This window comes from Capra hircus, chromosome 28 (assembly GCF_001704415.2).
Source record: "Capra hircus breed San Clemente chromosome 28, ASM170441v1, whole genome shotgun sequence".
Lineage (NCBI taxonomy): Eukaryota > Metazoa > Chordata > Mammalia > Artiodactyla > Bovidae > Capra > Capra hircus.
The window spans coordinates 31,348,271-31,374,894 of NC_030835.1; the positions used below are offsets into that span (position 1 = coordinate 31,348,271).

Genomic DNA, 26,624 nt, shown 5'->3' on the forward strand with positions numbered 1-26,624 from the left:
TACATGTTCCAAAAACTATTCAAGTTTTATTATTTTATTCCTTAATTCACATGATGGATGAGATTATAAAATGATAATGCAGAACACCCCAAAATTTATTAAATGGTAAACAAACAATCCATGTTTTCAATTCATTTCAAGAGAATTAAGAATCTCTAATGGATAGATCATCTATGGTGCTATATGGGTAGATGATCTATTAGTCATTGAGTGGTGTCTGACTCCTTTTGACCCCATGGACTGTAGCCTGGCAGGCTCATCTGTCCATGGGATTCTCCAGGCTGGAGTACTGGAGTGGGTTACCATGCCCTCCTCCAGAGGATCTTCCCGACCCAAGGATCGAACCTGGGTCTCCCACACTGCAGGCAGATTCTTTACCATCAGACAGCTGGGAAGCCTGCACAATAGATTTTAGAAGAAAAACACCAGTAAACACTATTCTTTCCCTTCTAGAATAAGGTCCAACATAGAACATAGGGCTGAGGACTTGACAGTACAGTGGTTAAGACTGTGCTTCCAATGCAAGGGGCACAGGTTTGATCCCTGGTCAGGAAACTAAGGTCCCGCATGGCAAAAAAAAAGAAAAACAGAATTATGTGGCTAAATGAAGACAGGGTTTCATTTTGCAAGAGAGTGTAATGGACAGGACCACCCCTGTGTGGGCATCTTTTCATTCAAACATCAAGTTCCAAGTGCTAAAGAATGCAGTTACAATTGTTCATGGAAACCGGATGCATCACTGCTTCCTTATAAGCAATTTTCTTGCCATTTGTCTATAAAACAGTATCAAGTGCTGACTTTTACAATAGTTGGATGCTAATAGGATCATCAGGAAAAAAAATGAAAATAATGAAATTCTTGTGATTACCATCAAGTAAATATTTCAGAATCCCCATGGAGCACACTTAACAACTATATTGTTAGTAACGGAAACATTTTTCCCAACTTGGCTCCAGCCACTCAGCATGACTTTCAGGAGATCACAGCACATGGACAGAAATGATCCTATGGCTGGGTCCTCTCCCTATGACTGATCGTCAGTGAACTGCATCACAGCTGCCAATGGCCCAGGATCCCTAAGCCACCTGGCTGACACCCAGGTGCGGACGCCCACGGCGCCTGCCCTGCGCACTCACTGACATCCTTCTTCCTGATCTGCTGAAATCATGGGTTTTCAGGACCTTTCTCTCTTCTTGCTTCTCCCTGTAGTGCATATTTCCTCTATGTTGACAACAACCTAATGTGCCTGGAAACTGCTTCAAGTGCCTATGTGCCACTTGGGATCATTTTAATACTTTTGCAGATGGTTTGGAGCGTTTTTTTTCTCAAAATGAGCCATGAACTCTAAATCATTTGCCATATTTGCACTGATATATAAAATACACTTGAGATGAATGCAGTCTTTTTTTTTTTTTTTTTCACTAAAATAACAAGAGTCATTAATTAACCACTGGAAGAGAATGCCAACTCCATTTTCCAACCATTCGATCACCCAGGATAGCCATCTTAGCCTGTATTGCCCACAAAGAGACTCTGAGACAAGAACCTGGGTTAGTGTATAATTACTTGCGTAGTTTATTTGGGAGGTGAACCCAGGGATCACAGGTTAGGAAGGAAGGAAGACACGGGTGAGGAGAGAGGGACGCCAATTAAGGGAGTGGTATGGAGCAGCTGCTACTAGAGCTCCAGCCCCCTGGGCTATCCAGAGAAGACATGAATAATATGCCTTAGAACATTCCACAGAGAGAGGAGAAAACTGGACCTTTGTCTTCTGACTCTGGTCCTTCCCTGGTTGAAGCCTGTTCCTGGGAGAGGTCATCCTCCAGCATCACTGCCAGCATTTCCAGGCTGCTCTGCCCCAGAAAGGCAGATTCTCATTGTGCTGACCCCAGAGAGAAGGGCAGCGACCCAGCACCCGAGCTGGGAACTGTCAGCCTGCAAGGGAGATGCCCACAGCAGGTAAACTCAGAGACAAACCCAGAGCATAAGAACATCTGCTGTGCCAGCCAACTGCCCAATTCCTTGCTTGTGTCAAGCCGCCATGTCATGATGAGTCGCCTTTCAAGAACTCTCTTTGGGTGGGAGGTGGAAGGGAGCTTCAAGAGGGAGGGGACATAAGTATACCCATGGCTGGTTCGTGTGTATGTATGGCAGAAACCAACACAATATTGTAAAGCAATTATCCTTCAATTAAAAATAAGTAAACTTATAAAAAGAAGTTTCCTTGATCCCACTATTATCAAATATGATGTACTACACTGGCCTCCCAACCTTTAACCCCTTCCTACCAGAGTTATCAGTTATCTCCTGCAACCATCCCCTACCCCCGGCTGTCCACTGTCCACAGAATGGACGAGGTTCTCACGAGGTCCAAACTCACTGGCCACCAGCTCTTCCCCTTCTCCCCCTTTCTCCAATCACTCTCCTCTCTTCTCTAACACACAACGACCCTTCTCAGCTCTGAGTCTTCCCCACACAGAAAGGCTTAACCCTACCCAGCCTTTGGAAATCCACACAATCAAGTGCCTACTGCTCAGGAATATTTTCCTTGGCTGTGGCTTGCACTCTTCTCCTCCTCCTCTGAACTATTCTAGTCTTGACAGCAAACAATGCCACTTTTAAAAAGCTGTTTAAAGTGAGTAAGGCAGGAAACCCTGGCCAAACGCTAAGAATCCAAGAGGCAGAGACTGAGCTCAGTGCTTCATCCTCATGTTTCCACAACATTCACCATGGTGCCCACTGGCCAAAGACCACCAAGAACACAGCTGCCGTAGATAAAGCGAGCTTTCTTCACTGCTAAACACTGAAGAGGAAACTGAAGGAAGCTCATTACAGAATCTGGGTTTGTTCTGGGTGATTCCATTGAGGTCTTAGGAAAGCGGAGGTGGCCAAATCTGGGTCGGAAGCTGCCAGAAAGCGGGGGAAATTTACTGAATGAATATCTTGGCAAATGTAACATAGAAGGCAGAGGATGAAAGCAGAGGTGGAGTCATCACTGTTCAAGCAGCAACAATTACTGAGGTCGCTCGTAAGAAAGAGATGCTTAATTAATTTTGTGGCTGCAGAGTGTCCATGTTTTCAGCCTTGCTTCAGACTTAACCAAGGAGTAACCCTGTCTGATTATTTATACTCCATGAGAGGTATTTATATTCAATTGGGAACACTGCGGCCAGGCTGCCAGGGCCATTTTTCACTTTCTCCGAAGTGACTCAAAAGATACCAGAATGACTTAAATCACTGTTGAATTAATTTCAAATTTGTTCTAAACCTAAGTTATAATGTAAACTTTACCTCCTAAGTTATAATTCCACTCCTGGCAGGCACCATGCACACAGATGGGAATAAGACATGCTGGCCTTTGACGCAGGTCCATGAGCTCAGAGTCCAGGAGGAAAGGCAAAAGTCTAGGCTGCTGCAACACAAGCTGAGAAAGTGCCAAAATGTAAAAATGCATATGGTACCGAGTTAGCACAGGGAACTGAGTATTAACTCTGTTTCAGCGTGGATGGGTGAGGCTTTCCAGGAAGACACGTCATCTGAGATGGATGTGGAACAAAGACTAGGGGCTGACCAGTCAGGCAAAGAAGGGTGGAGTCGCAGCAGACACAGCACATGCAAAGGTGAGAGATGGCTTCCTAGGTTAGCGAAGAGAGCGTAAGTCAGTGTGGCTGGAAAAAAAACTTTACTCCAAACTAAAAATTCTGCAATGAACTTGAATGGATTTCCAAACCTAGGTCATATGGATACTACATTTTGCAGGTGTGGAAACAGTGTTTCATAACTTGCCTATGATGTAAAAATCCATTAGGCATTGACCGAAGAAGAAAACCCATGAGGATTAGATTAAAAGATCCCCCTTGATGGTAAAAGCAAAAGAAATAGGGGCATAGAGTATGATCTCAAATTATGTATATCCTTAGTGGCTGAAAGACCTTTTTCCTTTCTTCTCCCTCATTTTGCTGAGTTCATGCATGTCTCCCAGCTAAATGAAATAAATCTAGACTCTGTGGTGCTGTGTCAGTCTTGAGAAAGAGCATGAACCACCCAAACAAAAGCAAAACACTGCAATGCAGAAGGTGGCTTTTGTTCTATTAAGCAAGTTCAATGTTGAAGAGGAAGTAAATTACACCAAAAACTAAATACTCTCATTGACAGTGCATGCTAAGTTGCTTCAGTCATGTCTGACTCTGTGCAACCCTAAGGACTACACCCTGTCAGGCTCCTCTGTTCATGGGATTCTCCAGGCAAGAATACAGATCCCACTCTAAAAATGGGGACAGTATAGAAATGGAATACAAGTCAATCCAAAATAACATATTCAAGTGTCCATCCCTTGAATATAAAGGAATGGAAAATTTTTCACAAATTTTTCCCACTAAAATACAAAACTAAAGCTCAACACATGGAAATAAAAGCAAATGACTTACTGGGTCTTACTTCGGTTACACCAAGAAAACTCAGGAATTCAATTAACTTCTTCAATAGCATTTTAATTACTTCTCATGCTTTGTCAATACATACACACTCATGTATATACATAAATATATATCTATGGGTATGTGTGTATATATGTGTGTACCTATATATTTACATAAGTTCCATGCTATTAATATTGATGATCTAATCTTTATAAATTGTTTATTTTGGAAATCCAATACCTTAAAAGTTTATCCATACTTTCCTTCAAAAATCAATACATTATTATCACTTAAGGTCAATTCATTTCTTTCTAGTTTTGAATAGAAATGATTCATGAATGACTTGTAAATAACTATTAATAGTGAGAAATGAGCTGTGTGGACACTATGGTTAGAGAGAAACATAAGTAATCTTAAATTTCCAACTAGGAAAAACAATTTAAAGGTCTTTATTTCATTATAAAAAAAAAGATGAACTACTCACTAAATAGGGAAAGATTATGAATCAACGGATAAAAAGCAAGGACAAGTAATTTACAGCAGTAATGCAAATAAATGTTCCATGAACAGACGAAACAGGCTCAGCTTTTCTATTAATTAAGGCAGTGTATGAAAAACGTATTTTTCACTACATATTTAGGCTACCCAAAGATGGGAAAACACAGAGTTGGCAAAGATGACAGGAAAGGGGTATTTCCTTTCCAGAAGACAGAACCTTCTGGTAGAATTTCAACAGTCATTTGGGAGGACAGATGGCAATCCTAAAAATTACCAAAGTTGCTCATTACCTGAGACCTGGGAACTCTACTTATAAAAATGTATGTAAGAAGAAAGGCTATGCCAAGGGGCAAATAAATCTGATATTCATTGTATTTAAAAAAAAAAAAAAGAACATGGTCCAAAGTCCATTAAAACAGATTTGTCAAAACACATTATAATATATCCACACCCCACATAAACACAATGGCATTTCTTATAGATACAAAATATATATATATATAGATGTCATCATAGGGGACTGGAATGCAAAAGTAGGAAGTCAAGAGATACATGGAGTAACAGGAAAATTTGGCCTTGGAGTACAAAATAAAGCAGGGCAAAGGCTAATAGAATTTTGCCAAGAGAACACACTGGTCATAGCATACATCCTCTTCCAACAACACAAGAGACAACTCTACACATGGACGTCACCAGATGGTCAACACCAAAATCAGATTGATTATACTCTTTGCAGCCGAAGATGGAGAAGCTCTAGACAGTCAGCAAAAACAAGACCGGGAGCTGACTGTGAGCTCAGATCATGAACTCCTTATTGCCAAATTCAGACTTAAATTGAAGAATGTAGGGAAAACCGCTAGACCATTCAGGTATGACCTAAATCAAATCCCTTACAATTAAACAGCGGAAGTGACAAATAGATTCAAGGGATTAGATCTGATACATAGAGTGCCTGAAGAACTATGGGCGGAGGTTCGTAACATTGTACAGGAGGTGGTGATCAAAACTATCCTCAAAAAAAAGAAATGTAAAATGGCAAAATGGTTGTCTGAGAAGGCCTTACAAATAGCTGAGAAAAGAAGAGAAGTGAAATGCAAAGGAGAAAAGGAAAGATATATCCATCTGAATGCAGAGTTCCAAAGAACAGCAAGAAGAGATAAGAAAGCCTTCCTCAGTGATCAATGCAAAGAAACAGAGGAAAACAATAGAATGGGAAAGACTAGAGATCTCTTCAAGAAAATCAGAGATACCAAGGGAACATTTCATGCAAAGATGGGCTCAATAAAGGACAGAAATGGTACAGACCTAATAGAAGCAGAAGATATTAAGAAGAGGTGGCAAGAATACACAGAAGAACTGTACAAAAAGATCTTAATGATTCAGATAACCATGACGGTGTGATCACTCACCTAGAGCCAGACATCCTAGAGTGTGAAGTCAAGTGGGCCTTAGGAAGCATCACTATGAACAAAGCTAGTGGAGGTGATGGAATTCCAGTTGAGCTATTTCAAATCCTAAAAGATGATGCTGTGAAAATGCTTCACTCAACATGCCAGTAAATTTGGAAAACTCAGCAGTGGCCACAAGACTGGAAAAGGTCAGTTTTCATTCCAATCCCAAAGAAAAGCAGTGCCAAAGAATGTTCAGACTACCTCACAACTACACTCATTTCACACACTAGCAAAGTAATGCTCAAAATTCTCCAAGCCAGGTTCCAATAGTATGGGAATGGAGAACTTCCAGATGTTCAAGCTGGATTTAGAAAAGGCAGAGGAACCAGAGATCAAATTACCAACATCCACTGGATCATAACAAAGCAAGAGTATTCCAGAAAAATACCTACTCCTGCTTCATTGACTATGCTAAAGGCTTTGACTGTGTGGATCACAACAGACTGTGGAAAATTCTAGAAGAGATGGGAATATCAGACCACCTTACCTGCCCCCTGAGAAACCTGTATGCAGGTTAAGAAGCAACAGTTAGAACCAGACATGGAACAACAGACTGGTTCCAAATTGGGAAAGGAGGATGTCAAGGCTGTATATTGACACCCTGCTTATTTAATTTATATGCAGAGTATATCATGCGAAATGCAAGGCTGTATATAGCACAAGCTGGAATCAAGATTCCAGGGAGAAATATCAATAACTTCAGATACGCAGATGACACCACCCTAATCTCAGAAAGCGGAAAGGAACTAAAGAGCCTCTTGATGAAGGTGAAAGAGAAGAGTGAAAAAGCTGACTTAAAACTCAACAATCAAAAAACTAAGATCATGGCATCTCTTCTCATCACTTCATGCCAAATAGATGGGGAAACAACGGAAACGGTGACAGACTATTTTCTTGGACTCCAAAATCACTGCAGATGGTGACTGCACCCATGAAATTAAAAGATGCTTGCTCTTTGGAAGAAAAGCTATGGCAAATTAGACAGTGTATTAAAAAGTAGAGACATTACTTTGTCGACAAAGGTTCATCTAGTCAAAACTATGTTTTTCTAGTAGTCATGAATGGATGTAAGAGTTGGACCATAAAGAAAGACAAGCATCGAAAAACTGACGCTTTTGAACTGTGGTGTTGTAGAAGACTCTTGAGAGTCTCCTGGAATGCAAGGAGATAAAAACCAGTCAATCCTAAAGGAAATCAATCCTAAATATTCACTGGAAGGACTGATGCTGAAGCTCCAATATGCTGGCCAACTGATGAGAAGAGTCAACTCATTAAAAAAAGACCCTGATGCTAGGAAAGACTGAAGACAGGAGGAGAAGGGGACAACAGAGGAAGAAATGGCTGGATGGCAGCCCCGACTCGATGGACATGAGTTTGAGCAAGCTCCAGGAGATGGTGATGGACAGGAAGGCCTGACGTGCTGCAGTCCATGGGGTCGCCAAGAGTCGGACACAACTGAGCGAGTGAGCAACAACCTCTCATTTTTTAAGAGGAAAGATCCAATTGCAAAAAAATGCTTGTTTGTAAAAAATGAGCCAATTTTCATAAAGTGATAATACGTAACTTGGCAAAGACCAAATACCAAAAGTAGACATATGCTGTGTTCTTATTTTATTTTTATTTCAGGCGAGACTTATTTTGCTTTAAGAGTAATTTCTGGCAACAAGATATAAAGAGAATGTAACTTCTCATTCCTGAAATCTCTCTATTACCTTTTGATAACAATGTCTCTTAGTACCAAAGCTTGTATGAAAAGGGCTATAATAAGCCACAAACCATGCTTTAGTGCCAATAGCAAGACCATTTGAAGAAGTGAGGGTGCTACTCTGACTTGTTTTCCTTAGCTAATGAGAAATACCACATGGTGGTTTGGTCATGTTTGCAACTGCAAAAGACTTCTTGAAAATAATCTAATTGCTACTGACAGGCCTGACAGATGTCACCGAGTTCTGTCCAGTGGTGCCGTAACTGGCAGAATAAAGCCAGGGAGATCCCACACACAGCTGGGGCAACCATCAAAATCTTGTACCCATCTCTAGACCAAGACGGGAGTGCACGGCACCCTCATGGTGCTCAAATATGGTCCTAAACCATAGAAAGTGTCGCAGTCATCACCAGCACACATTCCAGAAAGGAGGAGTGGAAGACACAGTCAGCTGGAACCGGGAGGGCAGCCAGCCCGACAAGCACCGGAGCTACAGGCACACTGAGACAGGGCTGAAACACTCGGGGAGAAGAAACGACGCAGGCTGCACCAGCTGCATAATTCAACCCAGACTACAAACTAGCTTTCAAAATGTGCGGGTCTGCCCTCCTACTGTGTTTCGTCTCTCCTACTGAAATCCTGTCCATCCACCTATGTTACTACGGATATATGCCCTCCTTCAGGAGTTACTCATATAGATCGACTCTGTTCCTAACGCTGCAAAAGAAAACCAGTTACCCAGACACCCATTTGCATGAAACGGCCTAATAAGAATCCAGTGCATGGATGGACCTAGAGACTGTCATACAAAGTGAAGTCAGACAGAGAAAGGTAAGTATCATATGGTATTGCTTACATGTGGAATCTAAAAATATGGTACAAATGAACGTATTTACAAAAGGTTTAAGTAGAGTCACAGATGTAGGAAACAAACTTGGTTAAGGAGGGGAGGGATGTATAGGGAGATTGAGATTGACATATACACACACCACTATATATAAAGTAGATAACAATTAGGATCTGCTGCATAGCACAGAGGAAGAGTCTACTCAATACCCTCTACTACTCAATACTCAATATGGGAAAAGAATCTGAAAAAGAATGAATACATGTATTTGCGTAACTGAATCACTTTGCTGTAACCTGAAACTAACATGACACACTAAGTCAACTGTACTCCAATAAAACTTTTAAAAGTAAATTCTTAAAGAAGAATCCAATGCTATGTAGAGCCATCTCCTGATACCACACCTGTTCCTCTAAGCTCAGTGTTTCTCAGCCTTGTACTGTTGACATTTTGTGTCAAATAATTCTCATTGTGGAGGCTTCCTTTTGCATTGTAGGATGTTTAGCATCATTCCTGGCCTCTACCCACCAGAAGCCAGTAGCACCACCTCCCACATGTGATAACCAAAACTATCACAACAGTGCTACCATGCCCCCAGGGAATAAAATCAACCCAGCTTGAGAACCACGATACCAGGTAACAGTATACAAATCCTAGTGAAACCGTTAATGGATTTTAAAAGAGAAAAGGAAGGAAAAATACTGTAAAAAGCACCAATAGAAATTAAAAACCGAGGTTGAAAGTAATTTTAAAGATGGTCGTCCAGCAAGGTTCTAAAATGTGGGTAAGGACTTAGCATTGCTTTTCTTCTTGAAGAAATAGTTAAGAAACATATTCTCAATGTGAGTTTTCCTAAATGAATGTGCTGGTGAATCTTCATTCCTCTGGGGAGCACTCACTCACCATGAGCACCTACATAATTGCTTAGGAGTGGAGAGAATGCCCTTGAATTTTGCAATCAAGATTTCCAGCCTAACTCCCTCATTTCAAACCCTATGTATGACACTGAACAAGTTACACCATCTCTCCATCAGTTACTCATGCGCAGAGTAGGGATAACCATGGTCATTCATGGAGGATTACTGTGAGGATAAAGAGAGAGAGCACACCTGGGACAACACATATCACAAGGCAGACAAATCAGGAATAGTTTTGCCCTTCCTCCTCATGGGGTTTAACAAGGAAAGGAGTTGTAGTTAGCAGGGATCTTGGGATGGTAATTTCTTCACTTTTAAAGGTAACTGACTTGAAATAAAACATCTGTTCCGGAACAAGACCACTGAGGGGAAAGGAGCTCTCTCCCCAGGAGACAGGGTAAAAGAGGCAGGTGAATTCAGAAAGCTTGTGACTTGGCTCCAGTCCCTTCTGGGGAACACAAAGGCGTGATATACCATTTAATGATCCTTCTCACTTTCTTCTTTTTTTAAATTTTACAAAAATTTTCATTAGTTCTTAAGGGATTTCATAGTGCTTTTAAACTTACAACTAAGAAGTTATTGATAATACAGCATTATCTTTGCATATCATACACTTTTAAATGCTGATTTAAGTGTTGTGCCTAATATCTAGGACTATTTTTTAATATAGACTCTGTTTTTTAGACCGTCTCAGGAACACAGCAAAATTGATGCAAAGCACAGAGTTCTCATATGCCCCTCCCCACACACAGCCATTGGCTCCCCCACCATCAATATCACAAACCATTTTGTGGGTTTTGACAGATATAAAATGACATGTACTTACTATTTTAGATTATATAGTTTAGCAGCCCTAAAAGTCCTCTGTGTTCAGCCTATTCATCCTTCCCTCCTCCAAGTCCCTAGCAAATACTGACCACTAAATCTTTTTACCATCTCCATGTTTTTTACCTTCTAAAACGTTCATGGAATTGGAATCATACAGGATGCCTTACCAGTCTTCTATTTACTATCTGTAAAACCCAGGGCAAGTTATTTGACTTTATGAGCCTTAATTTTTTCACTTGTAAAATGAAAATACCATCACCTAACTTACATGGTGTTCTGATCAGGAAATAAGATTATTTACATAAAATATTTAGCAGAATGCTGTGCCCCAATTGGCCTCAATAAATGGCAGTAGCCAATATTACTATCAACACGTCAACAACATAACCAAATCCTAATTAAAATACCACAACCAAAACAACTTTGGTCTGGAAGATAATCAGGAGGCTGTATCTTGTTAAGTCTCATTTACATACCTACTATGAACAGTACCAGAGTTTCATTCATTCAAGGTCCCATGAATGGCAGCCATCAGATCATTTTCCTTAAGTTTCCTTCCACTTCCCTGACTAGGGCTACTCAGACCGTGAAAAGCAGTTTGAGCCACATAAGCTTCAGCCACAAATCATGTCCACTTTCGTTCACTTAGAGAGGTCTACAGGAAAGATATCAATAGTCAATTTTCTCAATAGTGAATGCTACTCCTGTGTGAGGGCTGTGATTCTACATCTTTTTCCTACACCACACACCTTGGTGATACACATTCTCATCTCTACATAGTTTCACTGTGATCATGACTGAGTTACCGGACAATCTACAAATGCTGCCTCGGTGTCCCCCATGTTCGGGCGTGGGCCTGCTCAGTCCTCTCCAACTCTTCGGGACCTCATGGACTGTAGCCCACCAGGCTCCTCCAGCCATGCAATTTTACCAGGCAAGAATACTGGACTGGGTTCCCATTTCCTCCTCCAAGGGATCTTCCCAACCCAGGGATCAAACCTGCACCTGCTGCTTCCCCTGCACTGGCAGGTGGATTCTTCACCACCGAGCCACCAGAGAAGAGACACAACGGTGAACAAAATGCACGTACTCTTTACCGCCCGAAGATCTAACTGCCTACGATGGTGTGTTCTCTGACCTTTCTTTATCACCCATTTCACATTACGGCATGCACACCTGCTCACTCATGGCCAACTGTCTGCCACCCTATGCACTGGGGCCCGCCAGGCTCCTTTGTCCATAGGATTCTCCAGGCAAGAATACTGGAGTGGGTTGCCATTCTCTTCTCCAGGGGATTTTTCCCCACCTAGGGATCAAACCAGTGTGTCCTGCGTCTCCTGCAAAAGCAGGCAGATTCTTTTACCACCAATGGGGCACCTGGGAAGCCCCATTTCACACCATGACTGAATAATATATACATGTGTGTTTCTTCATACATAAAAACAGTGACAGACCAGACTAAAGGTTTCATGAAACGATGCTCTCACACTCTGAAGTTTGCTTCTCTAATCTGGTTGTGGTCTGTGTACATGCTGCTTGTGACCCCTCAATACACAAATATCGTGGTCCAAACCCACCACTGGGAACACTGTCGTCCATATGCCGCGCCAGGCCCTCTTTCTGCCCCCTGCCCTTTGAGCAATAAATACCAAGGTAGAAGCATCATCAAGTCCCATGTGAACACACAACAGAAGCGTTAGTACACTTGACAATACATTTTCCTCTGGAAAAAAATTAAGTGAAAAGTCTACATTTTTTCTCACGCGAAGATTCTATATTAGATGTTGCTTGTTCTGATGGAAGACAACCAACAATAATAAAGCCCTATAGAATTCTGATGATCTTCTTGTTTATTCCCGGAGGAAGAGAACGGCCAGACTTGGTGCCAAATGGCCTCCAAAACATCAGGCAACCCAGCCAACACCTTCCACTCCGGCTGTCTTGGGGCACTGAAACTGTCGTAACAGAAACACTTGCAGACCACAGTTGCTATCACTTAGTTAAACTCTGCAGGACAACTCTTCCCAGAACAAAAGGCAATAAAGCTTTATTAATGCTGATCTTACTTACATGGAATTTGGCATACAAACTTTAAACAATTTGTAGCCACATCCACCTTGGCTAGTCTAAGAAGAAACAGGACTGATAAGCAAATTAAAAGCAAGAATAAGATTTTAAGACAAATGTTTACCTATTTGAGGGAATAAGCCCATCTAACATCAAGGAGCATGCAGGATGATCATAACAACGCAATAAGTTCTCCTTACAAATCACTTTTATCTATTTGTTAAGGCAGCTTTGGCAGGACTTGTATTTAGCAAAACAGTCAAACTTGTTCAGAGTGTAATCTGTACTTTAATGAAGCTGCATTTATTTTAAAATAGGCTGTGATTCAGAATAACATTCAGAAGTTTAATGAGTACCTGAAATCATTCTCTGTTAGTATGCTTCTGTGGTATTATACAATTATTATTAACTTTTGGCTGCACTGTGCAGCTTGTGGGATCTCAGTTTCCCAGCCAGGGACTGAACCTGCACCACAGCAGTGAAAGCCTGGAATCCTAACCTCTAGGCCATCGGGGAACTCCCAGAACTTTAATTGGTTTTTTTTTTTTTTTTTGGTTGCACTGGGTCTTTTTTGCTTTGCGTGTGGGCTTTCTCTAGTTGAGCAAGCAGGGGCTACTCTTCGTTACAGTGTGACGGCTTCTCATGATGGTGGCTTCTCTTGCTGCTGAGCACAGATTCTGAGGCATCCTGGCTTCAAGAGTTGTGGCATGTGGGCTCAGCAGTTGTGGTTCAAGGCTCTAGAGTACAGGCTCAGCTGTTGTGGCGCATAAGCTTAGTCATCCCACAGCACATGGAATCTTCCCAGACCCGGCATCGAACCCGTGTCCCTTGCACTGGCAGGCCGATTCTCATCTACTGCACTGCCAGGAAGTCCCTTGATCCTTAAATACTGCTCTCACAGGAACAAACCTCAAGTCTTTCTGTGGAAAGCAGAACCTTCTGTTATTCTAAATCTAACAGTTGGAGAGATTTTTATTTTCTTCTACTCAAAACAAATTTATGCTATACAGTAGAAATACTATGTATTGCTTAATTTTCTTAATCATGGCCCCCATCAAGATAATCCTAGGCTTGCCTATTTGAATGCCCAATTGCCTACGTAAAGTTAAGATACTGAATCTTACTGAATCTTAAATTCTTAGTTCTTTTTGACTGAGGATTCAATCTCTCAATGATTTCAAACACTTGGGAATTTTTTTTAAGTTTTATAGTTCCTGAGTTTATATCACAAAACATGCACTTCCCCCAAATGCCCTGCTTACTAAATGACAATGTTCCTAGTACTTTTTTCCACCGTATTCTCTATGGTTAAAGGGAATGAAGAAAGGTAAAGGGGAGGATAAGGGGAGAGAAGAAGGGGGTAGAAGGGTGACATGGAAGGAAGAGGGGCAGATGGAGGGGACAAACACCAGACAGTCTTGTACCCCAAATGACACTCACACAGGCACTGAAAAGCGAGGTCACTGTCACTCTAAACTCACTCATGCTGACTGCAAAGAGGACAGAGACATAAAATTAATGAATCCATATAGATGCAGTTCTTTAGGAGCCGAGATGGACACTGTTTCAGAGAAGCGGCCGCTGGAGGATCCTGCCTGTATTCCGATAGCAGTCATCATTCATCCATTCCCTTCTGAACACATGGGAAGCCCCATGGTCTCCCTAGTCACTAAATAATGGTATTTCCATATCAGATGATGAGATTTTTGTTTCCCAAACTCAACCTTAAGAACCACCAGGGGAACTTGTTAAATATATGGATTTCCAGTCCCATCCCAGACCTACTAAACCAGAATCTCTAGTGTGTTAGTCACTCAGTCATGTCCGACTCTTTGTGACCCCGTGGGCTGGAGCCTGCCAGCTCCTCTGTCCATGGAATTCTCCAGGCAAGAATACTGGAGTGGGTTGCTGTTTCCTTCTCCAGAGAAGAATCTTAAGTTCCTTACATGATGGCAAATTCAGGATGCTGGCTTTCTGCCTTTCTGCCAAGCAGGATCCTACTAACACATCAACCCAAGGAGTCATATAGCTACTCACACATACAGCTGCTCCAATAAAGGACTGATGACTTGAAAAATAAAGTTTCGACAGGACTTTGTGAAAAATGCAGGACTAATTCCCATAAGGTAAAGAAAGGGACAGACTGTGGTAACAGTAGCCATGAAAAACATTTGTCTAGGCTCAAACATTCAATCAATAAGCATCATAAATCTAAACGTGAAATACAATACAAACACACGGCGGCACTGTCTCTCTGGCACACGAGGGATCATCTGCAAATTCCAAACCTTCACATCACCATGGGACTTAGAAGTTAATAATCATCCAAAACATGGCATGAGTCCCTAGATACCTTTATATTCTTTGGTCTCTTGACCAAATAATATAATAATAATACTTTGGAATGAAGAAAGCTTAAAATTAAGAACACTAACTCTTTTCTCAACAACATTCAGAGGTAAGAAAGGGTCAGGTAAAAAAGCAAATAATTACCTTCTAAAGTGCCTCCTGCCACTTGACTTTTACTAAATACAATCTATAGTCACACAAATTTCATCTCTAAGACCATTTGAAAAGTATACAGGAATACACATATCAGGGATGCAAGCCAAAATGTAATTCAGCAGCTGTGTGTTTAAGTACTAAGGGCAAATCAAGTCAATTCTGAAGAGTAATTTCCTCTGAGGAACACATTTTTTTTTTCTTTCTTCCCTGAGCTCAATCTCTCTCTTTTGGCACATTCTGCTCATCATTCAGTATTGTGTACATTTATGGCACTTCATAAATAATAAAAAATTGAAGGATGTCTTTAGACATAGGCCTTCAGGGATCAATTCTTGGGCATGATTCCAAAAGTTAACTTTAACCATGTGGAAATTATGCTAAATGCCCTCAAATGTACTGCTGAGATACTCTTATTTTCAAAGCAAAATGTATCATCACAGTGTGGAATAGAGTTGGCTACTCTGAATGGGTTAAATGGATCCATGACCAGAAACCGATCTAAAACCTTATCTGAATCTATTCGATCCATATTACTAACATCTCTAAAGTTGCAACCACATTTTAAATTTAAAAAAAATGAATAAAATGAATAATTCTCAGTTTCCCACGATAAGGGGACAAAAACTGTAGCATGGATAATGCAAGAGAATAAGCCATCCAAAATTATCTGGGATTGTTGTAATATTCATGTTTCCTTGGGGCTTTTCTTTAGGGACTGATCAAATTACATTTTTATTAGGCTAGTAATGAAACTCATGTCATTCTTTAAGTAAAAATACGTGACAACCCAGAAGGAGGCTCCAGTTCATGTTCAAATTCCAACTTTTTCAAATGGCAGGCCAGGGATTTTTGAACGGCTGCAAACAACCAAATAGGGAGGCAGCCAGCTAGTGGCAGCTTCTCCTCCTGCATAAGTATAGCACATCTCAGCACACTGGAGACAGATATATCCCATGCTGCTGCTGCTAAGTCGCTTCAGTCGTGTCCAACTCTGTGTGCGACCCCATAGACGGCAGCCCACCAGGCTCCCCCATCCATTTCCTTCTCCAATGCGTGAAAGTGAAAAGTGAAAGTGAAGTAGCTCAGTAGTGTCTGACCCTCAACGACCCCATGGACTGCAGCCTTCCAGGCTCCTCTGTCCATGGGATTTTCCAGGCAAGAGTACTGGAGTGGGGTGCCATTGCCTTCTCCGAGATATATCCTATAGCACGTAGCAAACGTAAGATTCCTACAAAGTTGTGGAATTCCACTTGGAAATTCACTATGTTTTCTTAGGACTGTTTAGCATAAAAGCTTCCCTTTTCTTGCCACCATGGTCACAAATATTGAAGGTAACAAGGTCAGGGTGTCAACAGGAATTCCAGTCCACTGAAGTCCAGATAACAACACTCGCAACAAGCTGTAAAATAACTTACATTCCAAGGGATGAGTAGCTCTAATAAAATGAGATGAAAAGAAGGCAATCTGGATGACCAGAAACAAGAAAGCTGACAAATCTTGCAGTGTTCAGCATCATTTAGCAATAACGGTCACAGAGAGAAGGGGGCGCACACACAAAACTCAACAGCAACAACAAAAAAGCTAGACCACAACAGACAATGCTCAGCTCACACCACCATTTTCTGACTTGCTTGGTGATGGTTCTCCATTATCTCCTAGTGACTACGGGCATCTTTTAATGAAGCATATGCAACAAAGTTTCTTGACACTGAGGTTATACAGAAAAAAAGCTATCCATAATATGTAATAATGAAAATATGAAAATAATATGTAATCTTGGAAGGAAACTAAGGGTCCTATGCTTTCATTTCTGACCATCCATGCACCAGTGAGTGTCCTCTAGGTTAAAGCAGAAAAAAAAAAAAAAAAAAGACAAGGAAAACGCTTGGCCTAAAAGAAAAATCCTGTGTGTTCTTTGCTGTGTGATAGACGAAGAGGAGAAGCAGCAGTTAGGAAAGGAAATCTAAGTTCCTATCAAATTGGCGGTGAAAATAATCAACCATTAAATCTGGGACATAAACAAGAAGTCTAAAGTGTAAACAGAGGGAGTCTGTGTGTTAAAAACACGTTATTACGTGTGGGGAATTACCATGACTCGTGGCCACTAGATGGTCATCCTTGAAATCATTAGATGCTACAATAATCTTCTATAATAGCATGTCTATTATTAGAGAATACTTAAAAATATTATTCTGTGGTTGAATCAAAAAATTATATGTTATTTTGCATTATGATAATCCTTCCCAAATACTGCTATATAACAAATATTTGGGAACAACTATGATAAGGATAAAGGCTGATTTTAATCCCCAGGAAACCTGCGGGTATCCCACAGTCTGCATTATCACAACCACCAATTTCTCCATCTCGCATCGTTTACCTTTCTTGGATTTGGCACCAATCTTCAGTTTTGATGGCCAAGCAATCTGAGTGTTTGTTTCCTCCATGATCTGCAGCAAAAATTTAGAGAAAAACATTGATTCGATTAAGAACTTGCATTTACAGGTAAGATTTTTTTCCCAGAAAAAAAAAAAATTATTTTCAAGTCCTTAGCATCATCTTGTTGCAACAAAATGACCTCTTTTTAAAACAATTCAAAAACAAAACAAAACCTTGTTGGAGTTGGGGGGGGGGGTGGAGTGGAGAAGAGAGACACATTTTTATAAGCCTTTAATCTATTAGAAATAGTCAAGTATATTTGTTCCCAGCATTCCTCTCTGTGATGCTCCAGAATTTGAACTTGTTGCCAAACCACCCGAGATGCCTGTGCTGAGTAAAATTCCCCCATGACAATCACCAGTGGATTGCAACACATCAAACACGATCCTTGTAATACAAAACAACGTGGGACGGGCCTTACAAAATGAAGCGTGTTTGGTTTTTTTGTTTTTTTTGTTTTTCCTGGAGAAAATAAAATAAACTTGCTTTGGGCACATTTGTGTTTCATTAAAACTGATGAAAAGCCTCTAAACAGGACATCGCGTCATAAGGCTGCATTTCCCGTCATCTTTTGCCTGATCTGAGATGGCATTTTTGCCACAGTTCCTTCCCACTTCCCAGGCAGCTAATACTGGCCAGAAGGACTGGAGACCCACTGTGCCAAAGCCCAAGGACAAGTGATGCAGGCAAGGTGTGCCCAGCAAAGGAAGCCCACGGCAAATGAGAGACGAGTGAATCACCAAGAAATGCCCATCCTTTCTGTTATCACACGACTTAGCCTAGGTTATTGTTGACTTTCATACCATGAATATGAAATTCCCTCAACAAATGAATAAAGCCAATAACTGGCATAATTCATAGGCAAATGACAGCAACTACCACTTGTAAGTCACTTAAGTGGAATAATATTTAATCTTTCATTTGGATTTACAGGTAACTAAACAAATTAATGGCAAAGACAATGAAACTCATGAACACTGTAGTTAATAAAAAGTCCCTCTTCTCCCTCTGTATTGGCTATGTTCTGGGCATAAGGCTAAATGGTTAACATGTTAGCGTGCATCATTCTTCATTTAATCCCCTTTATCACAGCAGCAAAGGGCTTGCAGCAGATGTTTCAGCCTGGCAGCCCACAGAGGCATGTTGTCTGCCCACTATAAGGGTTTTTTTTAAATCTGAGCCAACATTTTTAAATCTGGGAACTTCACATAGACATTCAGGTTTCTGCTTCTCTGGAAAATGTGGCAGAGTTAGCATCCGGAGCCCACACCCCAACGTGGCAACACTCGGCTGGCTCTGAGGACCAGATGCCCTCTTTACCCAGGGTCAGGAGACCCTGTGCTGTCCCCCCGACCAACTCCCCCTGGGTCTCCCACAATGAGATCCCAAGCCACTTGCCCTTCTTGTCACTGTGTATTACTCACTTGCCATTTATCACGGTGTTTGCACTTCTATGCCCGTGTCTCTACAGAAAGCTGAAAAACAAAACTAAAGTCACACTGTCTTCACAAAGTCAAGGGGCTGCCCTGGCCCTGCAGGCGGGCAAGCCCATTGCCCCGACTCTCCAGATCCAGCCCCTGCCTCGACTCCTCCTATCTATGCTGTCCTATTCATGGGTTTCATTGTCTTCTCCATGAAATAAGAGAACTTATTTCTAAACAAGTTAGAAATAAGAACTTATTAATTTCTAAACTTAACTCTAAACCCATATTTTTTTATTTTACTTTATTTACTTTACAATACTGTATTGATTTTGCCATACATCAACATGAATCCGCCACAGGTATACACGTGTTCCCAATCCTGAACCACCCCCCTCCCACTTCCGTCCCCATGCCATCTCTCTGGGTCATCCCAGTGCACCAGGCCCAAGCATCCTGTATCCTGCATCAAACCTCGACTGGCGATTCGTTTCTTATATGATATTATACATGTTTCAATGCCATTCTCCCAAATCATAGGTCCTCAGTAGTTATCTATAACTACTAAAAGACAAATATCATATGATATCACTTCAGGGCCCTGCGCGACCCCCCCAGCTTCCCCCCAGCCTCGACTCATGCACCACCCCAACCACCTCTCTCTGTTTATCTTCCTCCTAACCCTTATCACAATCTGAGATTCTATTTTCTGTGTTTACTTGTTTATAGTTTGTCTCTGCAAAATCAAAGCTCTCTAAACCCTGCACACAGCAAGCACAGATTTATCTGATTAAATGAATCTTCCTAACACCCTTAGGAAGTAGATTTCTTTATTCCTCAAATAGCTGGGATGGAACAGAGTAAGGATAAAAACTTTAGACAGCTGACAAAGACTGGCCTTTTAACCACCATACTATATGCAATATAGGACCTCTCTCTTTTAAAAAATGTGTCTAACACTTTTGAAAATATGCTTTAGAATTTATGCAGACTGACTGGTTTTAACAACCTGCAAATATTTATCAAAAACCTACTTCGGTGCCATAATTTTAATACTTAATAAAGAAGTTGCTCATCAAAGACAGTTGGAAGATATAACTTTCTGAAACTTCCATCATTTGGAGAGTTTCCCAGAAATTACCTTGCATGTGATCATCTCTTTTTTATTAAACACCAATAGATGCTCCATAAAGAAAATAATTTGCCATAGAAAATATCTGAATAGCACGTAACAGCTATCGAGCTGAAATGCCTTCTTTACACACACTTCCTCTAAACCTCACACCAGTCCAGTGTCTCTACAGTGCAGTGAAATGCGAAGACCCATAGCAATGAATAAGGAACAATTCCTGGTGTTCACAAGCTTACAGTCAAGTTCAGGGACACAGACAGCCCATCAGAGGCAGTGGGCTGGGTGCTGGCACAGGGCCATTCACAAGGGTGGCTCTAGCTCCTATTGTGAAAGGTTGGGGTTGGAGGTAAAGTTAGTAAAGGGCTCCCCAAAATATAGCCTGCAAAGTCACTCAAGTCCTGACAGCGGAGTAAAAGCCAATTTATGAATGAGCTTATCAGTCACTACATGAGGGCAGGAAGGCCCAATCAGGAGGGCTTCTTATGGGTCATGTTTTATCACCTGTTAGTTCCAGCTACTGTACACGTATCTTCAAAGTGACTAAAATTAGATAGAACATTTTCCTCTAAGATAGCTTAAGACAGAAAATGGGAAATTAAGATCTTACTATCATATTGGTGGGGAAGCAGAAAGAGAATAATCTATATACTTTTGTGAATTAAATAATTTGGCTGTGTAATCCAGTAAATTATATCAGGTGCCATAATTATAATACTTAATAAAGAAGTTTCCTTGTCAAAGATGGTTGAAAGACATAACTTTCTAATATCTTAATCACTTGGAGAGCATCTTAGAAAGCATCCTGAGTTCAGAGGCAGAATTACAGCGCTAAGCAAGTCTGAGGCTCTGTTACTAGCACGTTTGGCTTAAAAAGATGCCCTAAGTGGTCGTCAGAACAAGCAGATAGGAGAACTGGCAAAGATGAGCTCACGAAGCTTGTGGCTGAAATCAAAGTAGCCACAAAACCTCTGAGAAGAAAATGACTATCTTACATCTCAGGAAAAAAGGTAAAAAAAAATCCTAAAGTGAGTTTCAGCTAGTTCTTTCTTTTTAATCTTATTATGACCCTTGTTTTCACTTTCACAAAACCAAAGCTCAAAGAAAAAACTACTAATTTTGAATCATGTTCTACAGACATTAAATCACACCTTAAATATTTTAAAGACTTTTTTTAACCCGTAATTCTGGATGCTGTAACCTTAACAAAGCAGCTAATGAATGGAGGTCAGAGATAAAGTGAAAATTTCAGCTAGAGGCAAAAATAAGACCTAGAAAGTTTACAGATGAATTCCACACTTTTTATAAAAGAGATGTTCCAGGGCTACCAGATAAGCCCTGACCTACGGGCTTATCTTCCTTTTCACAGAGGCCACATCCTCGAGTTGAACAGCTTGGGTGTAGACCCAAATGATGTCAAAGTCGCTGAGGAGACTGGGCCGTGGATGCAACAAGTTCCTAGCACATCTAAAGGGTCAGCACACAGGGAAAGGAGATGAAAGGGGCAACTATCACAGGAGCTACAGGCAATCTCTCACCATCTTCACAAAATCCAGACATGTGTAATAGAGAACCACAGAACTAAAGTGACATTTTTTTAGAAAACAGGGAAGAACTCTGGAGCAGTTCATTCTGTGGATTTTATAATGTATGAAAACACTGACATCTTTCAAGAAAATGTATTTTCTACAAATGAATTAATTCCTGCAAAACTTCACAAAGAAATCAATTCCCAGAAAACCATGACAAGCCCTAATTTTTTAAGAATTAATTTTTAAAGAATTTGTGCCTGCACCCTGTGGCATATGGGATCGTCGTTCCCTGACCAGGGCTCAAACCCACACCCGCTGTATTTAGAAGGCAGAGTCTTAACCACTAGACTGCCAGGGTCCCTAAACGCCCTAATTTTTAAGCAAATCAGGATGATATCCAAAAACTTTCGTTTGCATTCAAGGAATAATTTCAATTAAACGCCCAACTCCTGACCAACCTCTTTACAAAAAATAAGTTGTCGATGTCCCCCAGTTTTGTGAAATTTGAACTGAAAGCTGGGAAACCTGCCTAAAATCACTAGTGCTTCCATGTGAAACTAAATCTATAAATACTCTGATGTCAGCTAAGCCAGGAATGCCTGGGTATGCAAAACCACAAAACCTTTGAGAAGAAAATGACTAACTTCTGTTTCAGGAAAAAAAAAAATCCTAACATTAATTCCAGCTAGTTTTTTTCCCCCCAATTGTATTATTGTTCTGGTTTCCACCTTCATAAAATCAAACCTTGAAGAACAAATATCTGATGTTGAGTCATTTTCAATAAATATTAAATGATACCTCAAATATTTTAAAGACTTGTTCTAATCCATAATTCTGGATGCTTCATGTTTACACCATCTCAACTAGGTCAGTGTCAGCTTCTGAGTATCTTCACTCTCACAAGAATCTCTTCTCAATTCTGCTAATTTCTGCCAGGTTATATATGAAAGTGAAAGTGAAAGTGAAGTCGCTCAGTCGTGTCCAACTCTTTGCTATCCCGTGGACTGTAACCTACCAGGTTCCTCCGTCCATGAGATTCTCCAGGCAAGAATACTGGAGTGGGTTGCCATTTCCTTCTCAGGTTATATATAATAAGCAGCAATTCTATATGTCATAAAGAGAGAAGAGATTTTGGAGGAGTCGATCTAAAAATGCAATTATTTGAAAAATAACTCTTAAATTTCTGTCATTAGACTTGTTGTACTGACTCCTAACAGGGAATTAATCATTAAAATGTAACTTAATTCTTATGCTAATCTCAGTTGTGATGAATTCCAAATATTTATAGTAAAAAATGGAGAAGGAAATGGCAATTCACTCCAATATTTGCCTGGAGAATTCCATGGATAGAGGAGTCTAACAGGCTACAGTCCATGGGGTCACAAAGAGTCGAACATGACTAAGTGAATGAGCATACACAGTAACAAAAGTACCTGACCTAATACAAATTTTAAAATATATGAAGCAATTAAAATTAAGACGACTGATATTAGAAAGAATACCTATTTCATTTTCAAAGGTTACTTCTTCATCATGAAAAATCTGTTGAAAATAGAATGCTATATGTAGTTATGACTGATTTGAGGTGTTGTACAGCAAAAACCAACACAACATTGTAAAGCAATTATCCTCTAATGGAAAAAAACAGAAAACTATGGATAGATAACAGTTTGGGACGCTAAAGAGCCGTCTTGAAGTTCTAATTCACATTTGCTTTTCACAAGCAGGGAGTAATTTCCCTGATCAAAGAGTAACAGCACTGCTTCTTACATTAAAAAGGCACCTAATAAAAATGGAATCATATATTCTTACTTTGGTTTTAGTTTTGGGGGAATAAGGGAAGGAAAGGAAGGTAACATTTATCTAAGCTGGAATACGGAAGCTTTTCGTGATTGGAAGAAAGTTCTATCAGCTATTGAAAAAATGTCATCACAGATGTACATGGAAGCACTGAAATAATCTCACTTTCCTTAAATAACTTGCCAAAATTAGAATAAAATAAATAAGATAACCTAATCAAATTCTACAAGTAGCTTCATACATGATAAAAATAATCTCTATTTCTATTCTTCAATAATAAGTCATAGATTTTTTTTCCCTCTCCAACAAATTCCACATTAGTACACCACATAAAAAGAGAACATGTCTACACATGTTCACTACACTACACATTCTGAAGGTCTGAAGCAATTATAGGATAATATCTTACAGATGAAGGAAACCTTTGCTAAACCAACAACATTCTACTAATGTGCTTATTTCACCAAATTCTTCAATCCAGACGTAAAGCTAAAAATCCACAGGTAAGTAATCAGCATCTAAGATCAACCCAAGACAAATCTATTTATGCTGACTTTACTTGAAATATTTATTTTTGAACCAGGAAAAGAATGCTTGACATTTATACTCTAAGCTATTGAAAATTCATCCTTCAAAATGGCTACCAGCTGGGTACCACCTGCAGCCTGCTTCTTTAAGAGACCAACTCCTGTGTGCTCTATCTTCCCTGTGTTACTATCAATGGAACAATAAGGTCCACCTTCACGGAGGAAGCTGTCTGAACTCACTTCGTTTACTGACGGATTATGAGTCAATTTGCTGAACTTCACCATGAAGGGAGCTAAGTGAGAAAAGAGCAACTAGAAGCCACTGAAAGGTGGAGTTGGGAAACCAGTGAAGTCTCACATGAGGGCATGTCTAAAAGCTGAGGAGGGGACTTCCTGGTGGCCAGTGGTTAAGACTCTTGCGCTTCCACTGCAGCAGAGACACAAGTTCAATCCCTGGCTGGGGACCTAAGATCCTTGCCTGCCACGCGGTGCGTCAAAATAAACAAAAGCTGGGGATATTGATTTTGCTGAGACATCAGAGGTCTTTGTTATATTTCATTTTAAATCCAAGAAACATATCTCAATGATTCAGTTATTCATCATCCCCAGAACATCTGCTCACATCTGCCTGACGTTAACATACACTTCCCATGTACTCAAGATATTCTTATAAATCAGGTATGTGAAACCTTTCTTTTTTTTTAAATAAACAGATGAGGAAAGCAGGATTCAAAGAGGTTAAGCAGCAGATAGGCATGTGGCAAAGCCCAGCTTGACAATAAGTGACTGACTCCCCAGGCAAGGGTGATTTCTGCTTACCTGGCTTGTGAAGGAAGGAAGGCACCACATACTCAGGGAGGCTGCTGTCAGAACCCTGCTGTGAACACGGAAGTGCTCGCCAGCAGCAGCCTGGCTGCCCCTCGCATTCTGATTAATGACACAGTGACCCAGAAGTGGCCCCAGAACGGTTCAACCCAAGGAGGAACCCCCACCCCACGCATGTATGGAGAATGTGAGAAGCAATTTGGCTGCCACAATGACACAAATGAGGGCCATACCGGCACTCAGCTGCACCTCCCACAAAGAGCGGGAACAGCCACTCAAGATACCCACAGGGACGTCCCTGGTGGTCCCATGATTAAGACTCCACACTTCAGTGCAAGGCTGCTGCTGCTAAGCTGCTAAGTCACTTCAGTCGTGTCCGACTCTGTGCAACCCCATAGACGGCAGCCCACCAGGTTCCGCCATCCCTGGGATTCTTCAGGCAAGAACACTGGAGTGGGTTGCCATTTCCTTCTCCAATGCATGAACATGAAAAGGGAAAGTGAAGTCGCTCAGTTGTGTCCAACCCTCAGCAACCCCATGGACTGCAGCCTTCCAGCCTCCTCCATCCATGGGATTTTCCAGGCAAGAGTACTGTAGTGGGTTGCAATTGCCTTCACGCAGGTTCAATCCCTAGTCTGGGAACTAAGACCTAACATGCCACACAGCCAAAAAAACCCCAGATATCCATAGAGATAGTCCTGGCTTTGCACTGTTTTGATACATCGATTTCAGTTACCACAGTTCAGTTAATGGTGCTGTGGTGCCGGAGAAGACTCTTGAGAGCTCCCTGAAAAGCAAAGAGATCAAAGCAGTCTATTCTAAAGGAAATCAACCCTGAATATTCATTGGAAGGACTGATGCTGAAGCTCCAATACTTGGCCACCTGATGTGAAGAGTCTACTCACTGGAAAAGATCCTGATGCTGGGAAAGATTGAAGGCAGGAGGAGAAGGGGACGACAGAGAACAAGATGCTCCGGGAGATGAAGGACAGGGAAGCCTGGAGTCCTGCAGTTCAACACCACCAAACCCCCAACAACACAAGTTTATATTCCAGTTACCAGTCTATTCACTGTGATTTTGAGTAGCTGCATCAAACAGAAATTCCCCTGCCAGCTCTTCAGTACACAGATCACTACATATGTAACAGATGTTCAGCTTGATCAGTGACCAGTCACACTGCTTCTTTCAAAGTCTGTCTGTGGTTACTCACAAGACATCTGTAATCAGTTCACATACAGACAGCAAAGCAAGGAGTGGTGCTTTCTGTCTTCCAGTGATAAAACCAAAGGACATGAAAATGGATAACCCAAAGTGAAAACTGGTCAACAAAGATGAAAGTGAAGCAGAGAAACAAAAGATTCTACTGCTGGAACTGGAATTTAAATCCAGTATCAATCCCCATTGATAGCTAACAGTGAGAATTTTGACACTGATGCTGGATGTGAGACTCCGAATTCACAGCCAGAGGAACTTTGTGAAGACAGAAGTAACAACATCAAAGAATGAATGCAGTCATGACAAAAAGGATGAAGATGTCCCAAAGGAGATGGTACCAGCCAAATAACTCACGTTAAAAAAAAAAAAAAAAAACACCTCTGCGAGGGGGTTTCCCGGGTGGCTCAGCGGTAAAGAATCCACCTGGAAATACAGGAGACACACATTCAATCCCCAATTTGGAAAGATCCCACATGCCGCAGAGCCACTGAGCCTGTGC

At 41.0% G+C, this 26,624-nt stretch overlaps 1 protein-coding gene across 4 annotated transcripts in view; it reads right to left on the reverse strand.

Annotated features, from left to right (window-relative positions):
* Positions 1-26,624, reverse strand: part of BICC1 (BicC family RNA binding protein 1) — a 349,743-nt gene that overhangs the window by 144,444 nt on the left and 178,675 nt on the right. For all 4 annotated transcript variants that reach the window (XM_018042242.1, XM_018042241.1, XM_018042244.1 and 1 more), the window contains exon 3: positions 17,617-17,686. In XM_018042242.1, the coding sequence (XP_017897731.1) occupies positions 17,617-17,686 (70 nt within the window). The remainder of the gene's footprint in view (positions 1-17,616; positions 17,687-26,624) is intronic.